Raw genomic sequence first — 15,116 nt, 5'->3', positions numbered from 1 at the left:
ATATGCTATACAAGGCAATTAACTAAATAAAATCTCATTAGGACAAGACAAGATGTACTGCAAGACTTCAAAGAAGTTGTCCTTATTTCATCTATGCCATTTATCTTCAGTTGTCCGGTGGTGTTCTGTAGCTTGTTTTGGACTAGTGTTGAGTAGAAGAGGTAGTCCCGTAGGCCTAGCACACTTAGCAATTCTGTTGCATTTCCACTCTTGGCTTAAATCAGGTTGTTCACTCAGAACTTAACTGTGGTCTCGGTTCACTTTGTTGGTTAGTCTGAGACATGCACCTTGGCTCTGCAGAAGAATCTTTGGATCCCCTGGTGGGCAAATGAAATGCTTTATTAAGTTCCAGTAGAGACTGAGCAGAGCCTACTGTCACAACATTTTGCAAAGGCTGATTCCTACTTAAATCATTTAGCATCAGGGAAGCCCACAGATTTTTTTAAATAATCATTTGCAATGCGGTTTTTGCTTTCCATGTATTTAAATCCAGGAAAGCCTGGCAGAACTGGCTGAATACAGAGCACTTACACAATTTTCAAGTAGGTGTTAGCAGCCCTGATACCCACCATTTCGAAAATTTAGCTCATTCCCTCCAAAACATTCAGTTTAGGAATCAGCCAGGCCTCATTGATTTCCTGGGGCAGGGAACACAGAAGACTAAGGAATATGCATAGACTATTTGGGTTATACAGCTCCAGCAAAGCCTCACTTCTTAAATGAAAGAGGCAACTTATTTCTCCCGAGGAGGAGGAAAATAAATTAAAATCAAGGCATTAATGAGGACATTATGTAGTCTTTACAAATGCGTGCATTTGTAAAAAAAATTTCCAAACTCTTGAATAGATGGAAAACTGCAATATGTAAGAAAGAATATAGAGGCTTTAGGTATGTGCAACTCTACTGTTCATTTTTTTCCAGTAGTCCTTACTAAATCCTGACAGTTAGTAATCTTAAGGCTGTGTAATAATTACAAGAGCTGCTGATCTTAGGGAAGTTTATGATGACGTAGCCTTTTCCTATTACTAACTTCAAAATTTGGAGGACACCATCTGGTCTGTCATCTCAAACAAGACCAGCAACAGTGGCTTGGAGCCATAGGGAAGAATGCTGATGACTGAGAGTTTAGGTACTCTTACTGGAAGTTGTAAGGCATAGCAGTACTTACATGACAGCAGAGAAGACAGAAGCAAGAAAGCCAACAAGCAGGAGGAACACAAGAACACTTAGGATCGATGTAATGACAATCATGTCTCCACTCCTTCGACCAGGCCAGGTATCAATTTTCAAGGGAAGTTTAACTAGAAAAGCATGGAAAGAATGTTTCTATAATCTATTATTGACCATGAACACCCTCACCAAATAGGAGAAAGCTGATGATTTAGGAGAGGCAAACTGATTATGTCTATACCTGAAGTCTTAGATGATTTATGGGAAACAGATTTAAGACTCAATGTCAGCATTTAGAGTTTATGTTTTCCTCAGCAGGTTAGCCACTATGACAAGTATCTGTATTACTGAGAAATGCGAACAGCACCAGATACCATGACATGCATCAAATCTGAAACCACGTGTACTAAAAGAGTTGTTTTAAAGTACACAAAGGAAGCAGAGAATTATTCCATATTGAAGTCTGCTACTCCAATATTGAATGGCTGACAAAATTCTTAAAACTTTAGGAATGGACTAGGTGTTGCTCAGGGGGCAACGGTGTCCGAAGGCAAGCACAGCTACTCAGAAGACTTGAGCAAAGTCACAGACTTACCTCCTCTGGTTTTAATTGGATCAGACCAGAGAGTTTGGTCTTTCACAATACCTTCAGTGCTATCTAGCAACACGTATTTAAACCTGTGGGGAAAAAGCATTAAATTAGGTATTTTACATTTGAGCTTCCTTACTAGCATTTTTAAGCTACTGGATTAGCTGGTCAGACTGCAGGTTTTGTCAAAGCATTGGATGGAGACAGTCAAAGGTAATTGACTATTTCCAGAGACCTTATAAAAGAACAAATCATGGAAAAGCTTTCTGTTCTATGTCATGCACAGTTTACACTTCTTTCTTGTGAGCCTTGGCAGATGATAGCTTTCCAACAACAGTTTTTCCCAGCTTGCTATTCCCTGTGTGAAAAGCCTCATTATTCAGGACAGCAAGTGGTTTTGATTTCCATATGGAAGTCAAAGATTTTGTCCAACAATAGATACGCTTGGCACTTTCCCTGCTCGAGGGGAGTATTGCAGAGACAGGACAACATCAGATATGGCAAAGAAATTAAGTTTCCATTCCACAATAGTTTGAGTTTTCAGAAATGTCCTGAAGAGACAGAAGAGGCAAGAGAGTTTTTACAAAACTAAGAACCCGTAGTATTTTCTTTGAGAAGCATATTAGGTCTCCACAGCAGATATGGCTTGCTGTGACTGCCATTTTTACTACAGCTTTTAAATAGCTGGCAACAGCAAAACAACTGTTTTGGGTAACAGCTGTCAGGGTGCCCGAATTCCCCAGATGGCCAGCTTCCCCAGGCAACAGGGGTCAGACAAGCCTGCAAGCCACCTGGCCCTCACTGTGAAGTCTCCAGTAACATTAGGGGCTTCCTGGAGCTGGAGACCAGAACTTTGGCTCCCCAGAGTCTCATCAAAACAAAGGATGCAGAGCCAGATCCATGTCTGCCATTTGGCAGAATCATCTAACACAAAATACATGGTGAATAATCTCAACACCATTTTCCACTCAAAATCCTTTTCTACCAGCAGTTTCTAATCAGATGCTGTCACTGGATCACCTACTCCAACATAGGTATAGATCCAGCAGTTCACACATGAATTTTCCTACTGATCCATGAATTTAACCTGACAGAGCTCGCCACTGCTGAGGCACTATCGAGCACCATCGTGACCAAAGCCACGCCATCTTTGTAACTACCCTTGCAACTGAGCATTTTGGTTAGGGACTAGTAATTCACATCATATGATTACAAAGGAACATTACAGAATCAATGTTGCTTCCTATTGTGCTTTAAGAGCATCAATCACCTTGTAAGAAATAAGAATTATACCTGTATGTTGTGTCTGGTGCAAGAGGTGGGTTACAGACAGCCAGGAAGTTTGGGTCATACAAACAGGTCCCATCATCTCCAACTCTGAAGAGGTATTGTTTCAGGACATCAGAAACTTTGTTGACATCTCCTACTTCAGCAAGTTTGGGAGGTGATGCACAATTGGGTACATTGAACAAGGCAGCCTTGTAAGGTCCAAGCTGCCCGCCGCTTGTTTGTTGGAAGGTGCTGTTGAGCGGTTTGCTGTTGTTGTCAGTCACCAGGGAGCTTATTGCACTTGCTGCAGGAGAGATGCTTTTTTAACAAGGCTGTTGGAACTAGGTCAGCCCTTTCCATTCACCCTGTGTTTACTTGGCAACTTGCTCTTCTACCCCAAAACACTTGAAAGGGAAGTCAAAAATCTGCTACTAGTTTGGTTGTGTAGCGATCCTACCCCTTCCTCCTTATTTATTGATGAAGCTCTTTACACTTGTCCCTCAGAAACTGTGAAGGATCCACAGCATATCTCAGAGCAATACTTTTTAGCAGCCACCCTCCCCAAATTCCTCTTTTCCAAGGAGGATCTGATGGAGTAGGGAGGAGGGTGGCAAAGGCTGCTCTTCCCCTGTGCCACACATGGCTCTATTAAACACCCAGTAAATCCTGCCATTTCCAATTTGACAGTATAGCTAAGGCAGAGTTCTTACAGAGTCACAACTCTCCTCTCTCCCGGAGCAGAAGCCCTTAGACCTCTGGTCATGCAGCAGCTGGACCTCCCAGAACCACACAGTGTGCAGACCAGTGTGTAAGGGCTGCGTGAACAGATGTGGTTATCTACATTTCTGGCCAGCCAGGCATGTCACTGCTTCCAGACAGCATGCCTCAAAGTCTGAAAGTTCTCATAGCTTCAAGCAAAGTGTGAATTGGCAGCCAGCCCTGCAGCATAGTTTGGAAGTACAGTTGCAGCTCTCAGATCTTTCCTGCTGCAAAGCCAAGGCACAAAGCCCAGGAGATGTTCCCAAGTTCTGCAACTGCAAGATGAATTTTTTTGGGGAGCCCCCTCCAGCTGTTCAGTGCTGTCAGCAGCAAAGGAACACCAGTTTTTCCAAAGCTGTGGTGCATTGGGAACTATTCCAGTTTGGGAGCGTTCTGTTGTGCTCCTGGAGCAGAGTTCTTGCAACTGCTTGGTCATGAGAAGTTTTTAGCTATGATCCAATGCAAAATTAAATGTGTTTTAAAAGGGGAAAGTTCCTAGCACAGGTTAGAAATACAACTTAAGGGTCAGTGCTCAAGTTAGTTGAGCTCTGATGCCTCTCTTTTCAATGGAAGCTAATACATGAAAGCAAATACTAGGTAAGACATACTCTATTCTTAGGCCTGCTTCCCCCAGTCATAATACTTCTCACAGGTAGATCTTCCCACTCTCCCAGCCTCCACTTCAATGACTCTTAGTCTGCTACTAGTGAGCCAGTAAGAGCTGATGCCTGATGCCTAAGCAAGTTTGTTTGCAGGGGGTGGGAGTGGGGTGTTGTTTTGTGTTGTTTTTTGTTGTGTGGTTTTTTTTAAAAAAAACTTTACTAGGTAGATCAAGTCTGATAGCAACATTAAGAAGAATAGAGCTAAAAGTTACATTACTTCTTTAGAAATTTACTAGACCCTCAGCTTTGTAGTATGCTGACATAGTTCCTTACTGGCAGAGATGAACACAAGGTGTTAAGAAAATTAAGTTCTCTTAAATTTTCTTTCTCCCTGCTCCAGGATGCATCCAAGGGTAAGCCAATGTGCTTCTCTGCAGACCAGAGACAAATCCAAACAAAATTCCTCCCAGTCTGCCAAGTAACATGTTCGCATCTGCTTGCCTTAAAAGCAGCAGAAGAGATTCCTCCGTATATAACCCCTTTTGTAGAGATTCACCCATCTGTGCAGGAAGCTTTTGCCACAGAATCTGCAGAATTGGGGTGGTTGATGTGATTTCTAACACAAAACATCATATTTGCAGGTATAACTAGGTATCAGTAGCCTTTTATATAATTATAATGCACTTATAGTATGTTTTAGACAAAAAGATGTGCTCTTCAGTCATGGGATTTGTCTCAGAAGGCCACACATTCACAATTGTCTGTGTTAGCTGCATGGGATGGTATCTCTGGTTACAGCTTCTACCCTCATCCAAGACCTCCTCCTTCCACCTTGTCCAAAGTGGCAACAATCAGCAGTGGAAGTTTTAAGACTATTTTTTCTGTTAGCCAATTTTGCTACTGCCTCCCTCAAGTTCTCTTCTCTGTGCCTCCCGGAAAAGGAGATTGCATACTGCCTTCAGGGGAGAAGATGTGATACAAGGAAGTCATTTGTTTTTGTCAGCTTATGGAGTAGCTCTAGCTGGTGTTCAAAACAGTCTGCCAGAACAGCAGGGAACAGAGAAGGCAGCTCCTGGTCACTGCCAGCGATGTTTCATTGCCAAGCAGTTATGAAACTCGTTTTCTGCATGAACTCATGGGCCAGGCGTCTTTGACCACAAGTCTAGCATGACTTGCCCTTGTCCAAAAAAAAAAAGCAGTCCTTGCAAGGGCTGGCTGCTCTAACTATGAAGCAAACAGCAGCAGTTATCCAGTTTCTCTCAGCAGGTTTACTCTCTCAGCAGGGAATTCAGGCTTTTATACAAGGCATTGGTGTTTAGGCAAAATAAGGTATCAGACTGTGGACCACTTGGTTTCATTAGCAAGATCTGGGCAAACATTTATAGTTGGTAGTGCTGCTCCACACCTAGTGGGAGGCAGCTAGCACAGTACTAACAGTTGCTATTATTAATCAGCCCCATTGAAATACTACAGTTATTTACATTATGCTTTATAATAATACCCTAGAGAAAACTGAGACCAGAGGCTCAGCTCGTACACAGCTTACGGCCATGGATTTTTCTCTTTTCCCCATTCAGACCTGCTCCCATCCAACTGTGAAGAATTGCATGCAATGGCCACATCGTGTAGTTATCTTCCAGAGAGGCATAATGCTGGATACTCACCTGATTCCTTCATTGCGTACAAGTAGATGACATAAGATTTATTTGGATGCACTGAGCCGTCAAACATACAGAAAGGTTTTTCTAGAGTAACTGTAGTAAGAGTGGGATTGTTTGTAGCAAGCTGAGGGGCTGCAATCTGAGGCTTCAGGCTTCGATCTAGAAGACAGGGTTACCAAAAAAGTGTACGAAAAATCTGTCTCCTCTCCCCCTGCAAGCTCTCACTCAAAAGGGAGGATCTGGCAGTGCTAACAAACAACATTAAAGCATAAAAGGGGGATGTGAGCTGCAGCTGAGCAGGAAACAGCCTACTCACCCTGAGAAAGTTTGAGAGTTAGAGGGTTTGCTTTAATACAAAATGGGGAACCCAAGGATTTAGGAAAGGAAGTAAGAGACTTTGCTCCTCAAACATATGGATCACATCACCTCAGAAGGATGAGGGCAAAGCCTCATTACAGCAGAGACTTGAACCTCTCTCTTCTGGGGTCCCATGCACAACCTCTCCCCTCCAGTGGCAGCACCAGAAGCAGTACAGTCAGTTCTTGAATCCTTTAGCAGTACGGAGCCTTAATAAAGTTTTTAAGACCGGACTTGTTAACATACAGAGTGAGAGATTTAGCAAAACCTTACAGAAAGGAAAAACATCTGGGAGAGGCACTGGAAATAGCAAGTAGTATTAGAATAAAGTTTATGTCAGACACTTGCCCCCTCCCCACACAAGCTCATCCCATCTCCAGTCCCTGGGGGAAGATTAGCTGAAAACAGAGACAGATTCATCAGCTCCTTTTCTTTCCCAGCCTAGCTGTAGTAGGGACACTTTAACAACCTTCCAGCAGAATACATGTGTGAAGCCCTAAGCTCCTCTCTCAACACAGGTCCTAGATCAAAGAGTTGACACCCAAGATAAAACAAAAAAGCATAAGAGAAACAGAAAGGGAAGAGACACAAAGAGTGGTGCAACAAAAAAAGGACAAGAGACTACAGATAGATGCTCTTACCTGCACACAGCTGTCCCAAGCAGCAAAAGACCAATACAACCCAACATCTGCCCATGCTTGAGCCCTCCAGAAACCTGCCACAAAAGGAAAAACGATACTGGGAGGCAGCCCCCTCTGAAGAGCTCCCACATCCACTCCCTCCCTGAAGTCAACCTTGCTCCTTTCCACAAAGTCCCTGTGGGATCCCCTCAGCACCTCCCTATATGCTTATTGCCCCTCCTGCTCAGGTGTCACCAACCCCCCAGCTATTATCCCCTCCCAGGTGAGGACGGGTGTTGCAGCTTTGATTTCCACCTGATCCGGGGCACCAGTGTAGTTCTCAGCAGTGCAATGGGTGTAAAGAGAGTTTTTTCCCCAGCTGTGTCATTGATAGGTGGCTTTGTTCTTTACCTTCTTCTGTCTAAAAACTTCTGAAATCTCTCCTAACTTGGAACAGAATATCTGAATCCTGCATCCAGTCTGCATCATGGATGGTTCTGATTCAGAGCTCTAAATTTGGGCAGCCTTAACGGAGCTTACAATTGCCTTCTGAACTGTGTTCCCTGGGTTACATCCTGAAAAACATATGCCTTCTGCTTCCCGTTACCCCTAATGTGATTCAGGGCAACTACATGAAGAGCAAACGACGGGGAAATCTGAATCTGACCTGTTGTACTGAATTGTTCAGCTGAGAATATTCTTGATGAGTAATTGCTGTTACGAATGGTCTATTACATCAGAGCTCAGATGACAAGTTTATTAATCACCCACTTAAAATAGGCTGAGGGGAAAAAATAAGTATCAGCAAGATTTTACAGAATTAATAGGGCTAACATGATGTCACTGCAGCAACTCTGGATTTACACTAATATCACTGCAGTTACATTACCAAATCCATCTCCTTTATGGGTATGCCATGGGCCCCAGAAATCTGTTTGAAATAGGTAATCAAATTATTATAATGCAATTTCCTCCCCATATGTGTCTCATTTTGTTTCAAATTCTGCACATCATCTTCAGTGTGTTTGGCTTGACTTGTTTCACACGCTACTTTTGTGGGAGAACACTGAATACAGGAGTTACCCTGGATTTGCACTGCTTTAGAATAAGAACGGGTTGTATTATTCCTTCGCACTCTACAATGCACTTGAAGCCTATGCTGGCATGAATACTCAGGTAAATCAGATTAAGCCAGAAAAGATCTTACCCTTCTGTCTTTTATTCCTAGCAATTGATTTTTAACATTTACACTAGAGAGATTAGTTATACAAACTTGGTACTGATCTGCTCGAGAGTGTTTTTATCCCTTAAAGCAAGATAATAATGCACAAAAACTGTAAGGTTTTCTCCAAACAGTTATTCCTGTAAAATCAGATCCTGAATTCTTTAGGCCGGTAACCCTTCCAGAGCAATCAGCAGTGGCATTTGTTTTTCCTTAAGATAGAAAATAAACATGTTATTTGCCTAATTAAAAAAAAAAAAAAAAGACACTATGACATACTGGATGGCAGAGAAAAAGAAATATTCTACATCATGGCATGCAAGCCACTTACATGCGCTACAAAATACTCTTCCAAGTTTTATAAGAAAACGCTTCTCCCTCATTCACTTTCTGAAGCATCAAAACAGACAGCAGAAAAAATACTAGTTTTAAAAAGCAACAGATTAAGGCCTAGAATCACGACAAAATCTTTTATTTAAAGGTAGCCATTATTTTTTTTAGATTCACAGCCATCAAACAATAAATTCAGCACTTATTGCTCAGGCAAAACTCTGCATGACCTTCTTGGAGTCTTGCCTGGATGAAGAGTGTGGCCAAGTGCTCCTTGGGCTACAGTCATGCAAACTGTTACTCAGGCAATTAATTTTACAACAGCCAGGAGTATATCAATAGAGCTGCTCATCACAGAAAGTTAATCACCTTTCAAAGTGGTTACAGGATGACAATTTAGCCACTTTTTTTCATGAGGCTATTTTTTTTAGCCATCGTGATTTGCTTGAGTACAAGGCCATCTTGTGCTCTGGTGGAATTCACCAGTCACAATAAGGGGGGATAACATTGCCTGTGTTGCGAGATTTTTAAATTGTTGGGTTTGTTCCATGCTCAGAAGAATCTCAAACAAAGGTAGAAAATGAACATGACAATAAACTCTGTCAGCTCCATCTGTGCTGGCAGATGTGTCCTAAATTAGGACCAGATCTCATCCTTGCTTACACTTGTGTAAGTCCGTATTAACTCCACTGAAGTCAGGGGAGCTGGTCTGGATTTAAAGGATGTTACCGTGAATAAACTTAACCTCAGTATAATTACAGTGTTCCCTGAAGGAAGGGCAAGAGAGCAAATCAACGTAAACTCCTATGCCTTCATTTAAGCCACAATGCCAATTTTCTTGCACTATATTGCCTTGTGGGCTATTCTGGAGTAATTCATAGAAGCCTCCAGACTTAGTTTGGATTGATGGCTCCATAAGAACAAAACTTGCCTGTAGCCTTGGCTTTCCAGGGCTGAGTGAAGCCCGTAAGGGTTTGAGGAGGATGAGGCCTGAAGTCCTGAAAGGCTGTGAAATGTATGCAACCCTCCAGGATCTGAAGTCCAAATGTTCTTTACATTCTTGGCTGGGCGCATAGTGGAGATAACCCTCCGTACTCTGGTGTGCCCCATGTCTCACTGCATGGGCTACAATTTATGGGCCACTTGCAAGCTCAGCTCCATGTAGAGACATTACAGTGTTTAATAAAGAGATTAAAAAGCATGGTGGTGACATCTACAAGTCAAGACATCATCTAATCCAGAGTGAGAAAGACGAATAAAACATAGAATCTGTTTCAAAGTATTTTGAAGATCCTTGCTAGTTTTCTGCACAGCTATTATTAGCTTGTAATTTCCTGCAGATAGCCTGGTGGGTGTAGACCTTGAGGAATGAGCTGAAAGACGAGAGGAGTAATGCCTTTGTGAATTAATTTTTTTGAAGCATTCCAGGAATATGAAAGATCCAGAAGAGAACACAGAGATGGTTAAAAATAATTGATAACACAGGTGATCAAGGTTTGGGAGAGTGGTGGAGAGCTGACACAGTTAAAAAATGGGGAAGTACAGAGATGCAGCATTATAAACAATTGTGAAAGGGAGGACAGGTTGGAATGAGAAGCAATGGAAAAGCTTTTCCTTCTGTCCAGTCACTCTTCAGATATGATCTGGCAAGGACTATAACCACCTCTAATGCTCAGTCTTACGCATCATCTGGTCTGCAGAGGTTAACCGCAATGGAAGTGGCTGTTGTACTGCTGTTACGATAAGAACATCTGTCCATTTGAGAATGGCGCTGAAACCAAAACATCTATTCAGAGAGGTTACTGGTCAGCTACTACAGGCTTCAGAACTGGTTGTTCTGCGGGATGGTATTAGTAACAGATTGTCATGGGCAGTGTCTGGAAATCCAAGCTATCCTGGCAATGGAAACTTTCATCTAATGGTAAATAACTTTCAGTCACTACTGCACTGTATTTATATCATAAGGCTACAGACAAAAGGGAGAAATTTCCCATTTATCCAGGGAGAAAACTCCTCACTGAAGCAGGAGCTGAAATACCTCTTATGACATTTCTCTCTCTCAAAGTCTTCTGACAATACGTCAAGGCAGTAGGGGATTCACATCTGACAAGGTGTGCTGCACAAAGGCCACACAAATGCCTGGTACTGTTGTGCTGTTTTGAAATCTCTTTGATATGTCTTTGGTTTCCTGGAGAAGTATTTCTGTCCTTTGTTGCTGCCACAAGGAGCATTCACTTCTGATTGTAAAATCTACACACCTGTTAACATGGCCTCAGGATTTATTTTCAGGATCTCTCTTCTGCTTTTCCTAATAAAGTCCCTTTGTGCGTACAGATTATGAATCTCCAGAAGAGCTCTGCAAACTGCTTTGTTAAAAAGGGACCGGGGTGATGGAGATAAGTCCCATCCTACATTCATTGGCACAGGAACAGACTCATGCGCTGAGTGGGGGTCTTATCTGTGCACAGATCGGAGCAGCACGATTCACTGAGTCATTGATCTCCTTAAATTAGAAATCTTTTATGTGTCCATAAGGAAATATGAGGGCTCAGTTAGAAAGATGAGAACTTGGAACTTATTTTAACATCTGGTGACAATTAATTTTGTGCAAACATGAAAGGTCAGGCAGTGGAAACATCAGGAAGGGAAAAATAACTTTCTACTTAAGAAACCAGGGCCACACCATCGTCGAATATAAATTGGCACAGCTCCACTGAGGTAAATTTCTTAGGAAGAGAAGAACCGGTCCTACTTGCATTCCCCTCAAAAATCATGTATAAGATCTTATCACTGCAGTAAACTCTGAACAATCACAGAACCCTGAAACATCTGCAGCTTGGAGGAGCCAGAGGTTAAAATGAAAGGCCTCTTTGTTACACAGAAGTTATTGTTTTCCTTGCTGAAGAAACGTCTTACTATCTACAGTTATCTGCTTGACCTTTCGTCTCATACTGTTAAGAACCACTAAGAAGTACTCATTTTTATGACAGTCTGGGCTTACCTGATAATGTTGATGTCCCTAGTAAAAGCAAGCACTGTTTTCTGCAGCCTTCGCAGAACTGCCCCTTGTGACAGATGATCCGTGTCAGGCAGGTCAATGTAGGTTGGTCCCACATTTCTTCACTCACAAAATGGTAATATTTCCCTACTTCAGAGAATCCACTGTTGGTTGAGGGGCTTGTTATAGACATCAGTATAACGAGGAGTCACACTGCTGTAGAAGAGGAAGAAGAGAAAATACGTTCGGTAATTCAGAGTGGTTGGATAATTGTGTGTTCTATCTATGACCAAAGTGATGTGGTTTTTGATGAAGAACTAAGCAAAGTTGACAGGGGATGGAGTTAATCTTCCTGCCCTGTGAACTGGCTACATTCCCTAGGCTGTAATTTCTGTTAACTAGCTTTGTGCAAAAGTAACTTGACTGTGTTGGCATGATGTGGGTCAATGCCATGACCCTTTCCCTGGCTGATGTGAGGAAGCAGGCCTCCCTAAGCGCTGGGTGTAATGCCTCAACTTTGTCCTCAGGTTGCTCTCGATTATTTGTGTAATGGAGCCCTTTTAATTTAATTTTACCAGGTAAATAAAATTTAGCTTCTGGGTTTGCAAGCAAGTGTGAATTTTAATGACACGAAACATGATTAATATTTGAGGTTCAAGAATGATCTCTCTGTAATGGCCGAAGAGTAGGCTTTTTCCTCACAAAGATTTTTTTAGGGCTTGGAATACCTCTCTAAATCTAGAGTCCTGAAATACCACTTCACGAAGCCAGTTTAATACCCTTGAGACTCAGCTGAACTTTGGTGCAATAGCTGTGGTTTTATATGAATGTGAAGTACAACACAATGAAGCTCCTGTATGGATCACTGTGCCAAATTCCACTGCAGTCAGATCAGGGTAAAAGTTTTCTAACAAAATGATGAATTAGGTCCATAATGTTGTAATTAAAAATGGAAAAAGCTTTCTGTTAGGACTTCCTTTACTCACTGAATTGTAACCCACTAGCTAATTCATTGTTCCCAGAAGAACAAAAAAATATATGCTGTTTTTGACTACAGTCTTTATGTTGTAGCTGAAATGCTTTACGCTAAATTCTGATAGATGCTGTTTGAAGTTAATAACCAGATAAAAAACCCTAAACCAGACCTACCCCCTAAAAAGAGGTATATGAATCAGATGTTGCTTAGTCTGGATCCTTGTTCCTCAGACAATATCACAGAAATGCCCCATTCATTTGCCTTCCGAGAGGCGTAAAATGCCTTCGTGAAACACTTCTGATACATAGAGTCCATTGCACTTATATCCATGGTTCCAGTGCAGACTATACAGGAAGATGGAGCAATCTGTAAGTGTAAGTACTGACTGCCCGTCTGCTGCTAGTCAAAATTCATGTTCTAAACAACATCCATATTTCTGGTTACTTATGCTCATTTTGTTTGTTGTTTGACAATGTAGTCCTCTATAGAATTTGCATATATATTCCTACTGAGAAACGGTTCAGTTTCATCTCTGTTCGTCTTCAGTATTCAAAGGACTATAATATGCTTCTGAGTAGTGACTTCTTATTCAGCTCTTAGTTGAACGGAAGCCATGAGAACACGTCGAGCAGGGGTGCTGCCAGCCCTGTATTGAGTTATCTCTGTAAGGCAATGTGCAGCGTCAAAAGGTTGCTTGTTTAAGTTCATTCTCATGGTTTGATAACATGATATACAGCAACTTCTCATGCACAAACACAGTTGGTATATGACTAGAAGACGACATTTGGGGAAAAAAGGATCCTGATATAGTAAACTACTGTGATTCACAATTGCTCTAGGAAAGACAGAGAAATGCTTGACCCAGCTGTGTTTGTACGGTTTGTAGTTTAACACGACGTTTATAGAGTTTCAGTTTACAATAGACTGAGATGCTTCAGTGTTTTTCTACAGCTTCTTTGAGATCATCTGCATGGTGGGTATGCTTGGAAGTAAATACCTTTGATCAGCGATTCAAGGCAGAAGAAAAATCAATCTGGTGCTGTAGAAGGCATGTGCAAAAATACATCCCAGAATGTTTTTTTACATTGAAAAGTGAAACAACCACTTAAGAAACAGTATAAGAAAAGGAAGGCAATGATTCTCCTGACTCATATGCTTCTGGTGCTCTAAGCTTTCAGCTGATATTAGTGGCAAATATAGGTTAATAATTATTAATAATTAATAGTAAACAGGTAGGATTCAGTGTAAATAGCTGGTGGGAGAGGGACGCAATAGATAAAACAGAATAAGAATTTCAGCTCAGGTGTAAGTTTCTTTGCAGTCAATAGATTTAAACCTAGAGTCCTGTAAAGGTAGATAAAACTGACCAAGTAAATCCAATTATATTTATCATAAAAAGATCATATGAAAAAGGTAAGCATTGCTGTGACCAATGTCTAAATGGGGAAACTGATGCATGCTAAGTTGCAATGATCTGACTGAAGTGTTACAGTAGTAAAGAAAGCCTGTGTCTCAACTCTCATGGCTCCTAGTGGACTGAGCTGACTTCATTGTTCAGGGGACTTTATAATTAGATATTTTTACTTAATGTGGTAGGCAGAAACTTGTTTTTTCTTATATAAAGCTATTTAAACCTTCTCCTTCTCCTCTCAATGCACTTGTAGTGGGACTCGGTGGGAAATGTTCTCTAAGCAGTTTCAGTTCCAATCTTATCCTTGTCTCCAGCCTGCCTACCACTGCAGTGCACTTGTCTCAGCTCTCAGTTGTTAATTCTTCCCTCAAGGAATGTTGTTTTGTGTTTAGAACCTTGGATGAGGATACAAAATATTATGCATAGTATAGTGGATCCCTCTGAAAGCAACCTATTTAATCTCTGATTTTCAGCTGCCCACTTGTAAAATAGGAATACGAATTATTCTGCTCTCAGCTTTTGGTGTTGTCTATTCAGAAGGCCATGTATTGGTTATTTTAGCCTTTAAAAGAATTGTGTAATACAATTCACTTGTCAGTTTTGGGCAGACATAGAATACAACCCTCAAACTTACTTTCAGTTTCCAAGCATTTGTGCACAGAACCTCTGGAAAGAAAGTTCTCGCTATGCCGCTTGCCATATGTACCAGGTGTTGAAATAATTTAAAGACATTGGCTTCCAAGAGTGAATGTCATATGAACACAGTCTAAACAGATATTCCTGCTCAGGAGCTGAGACCTGAGCATACACACAGCGCTTTGTTGCGCAACAGGGCTTAATTCTTGAGAAATTTGGTTTCAGTATCACCACATACCAAGAGCTCAAACTCTGAAACCCAAGGTTTAAGCTATGTATAATATGGGTACGTACATCCTCGTAGACAAGCTGATGAAGAGCAGACCAGGTAAGCGGGCAGCAAGGTGGACTGAATGGCTGGGCTCAGAGAGTTGTGATCGGCAGCATGAAGCCCAGCCGGAGGCCAGTCACTAATGGCGTATCCCAGGAGTCAATGCTAGGATCAACACTGTCTAACATCTTCATTAATGACCTAGGTGACGGACCGGAGTGCACCCTCAGCAAGTTTGCAGAGGA

General features: G+C 41.7%; 1 protein-coding gene across 1 annotated transcript; it reads right to left on the bottom strand.

Annotated features, from left to right (window-relative positions):
* Positions 1 to 240: 240 nt before the first annotated feature.
* Positions 241 to 7,103, bottom strand: UPK3A (uroplakin 3A). Its single transcript, XM_009706853.1, has 5 exons — positions 7,049 to 7,103; positions 6,054 to 6,209; positions 3,053 to 3,332; positions 1,766 to 1,848; positions 241 to 317 (listed from the first exon to the last, which is right to left on the bottom strand). The coding sequence occupies exons 1-5, from the start codon at positions 7,101 to 7,103 to the stop codon at positions 241 to 243; spliced, it is 651 nt and encodes a 216-aa protein (XP_009705155.1).
* Between the last annotated feature and the right edge of the window lie 8,013 nt (positions 7,104 to 15,116).

The sequence above is a fragment of the Cariama cristata genome, unplaced genomic scaffold (genome assembly GCF_000690535.1).
Source record: "Cariama cristata isolate BGI_N322 unplaced genomic scaffold, ASM69053v1 scaffold20120, whole genome shotgun sequence".
NCBI lineage: Eukaryota > Metazoa > Chordata > Aves > Cariamiformes > Cariamidae > Cariama > Cariama cristata.
Note: the sequence above shows the minus strand (reverse complement) of the source record. Positions and strands in the feature narration are given on the sequence as shown.

Bases quoted from the DNA above. Each gene is read 5' to 3' on its own strand.
- UPK3A (XM_009706853.1), bottom strand. From the start codon at position 7,103: ATGGGCAGATGTTGGGTTGTATTGGTCTTTTGCTGCTTGGGACAGCTG. The intron at 3,333-6,053 runs GTGAGTATCCAG...TCTCTCCTGCAG, and splicing joins GTACGCAATGAAGGAATCAG to CAAGTGCAATAAGCTCCCTG. The intron at 318-1,765 runs GTAAGTCTGTGA...TTTGCCCACCAG, and splicing joins TCCAATTAAAACCAGAGGAG to GGGATCCAAAGATTCTTCTG.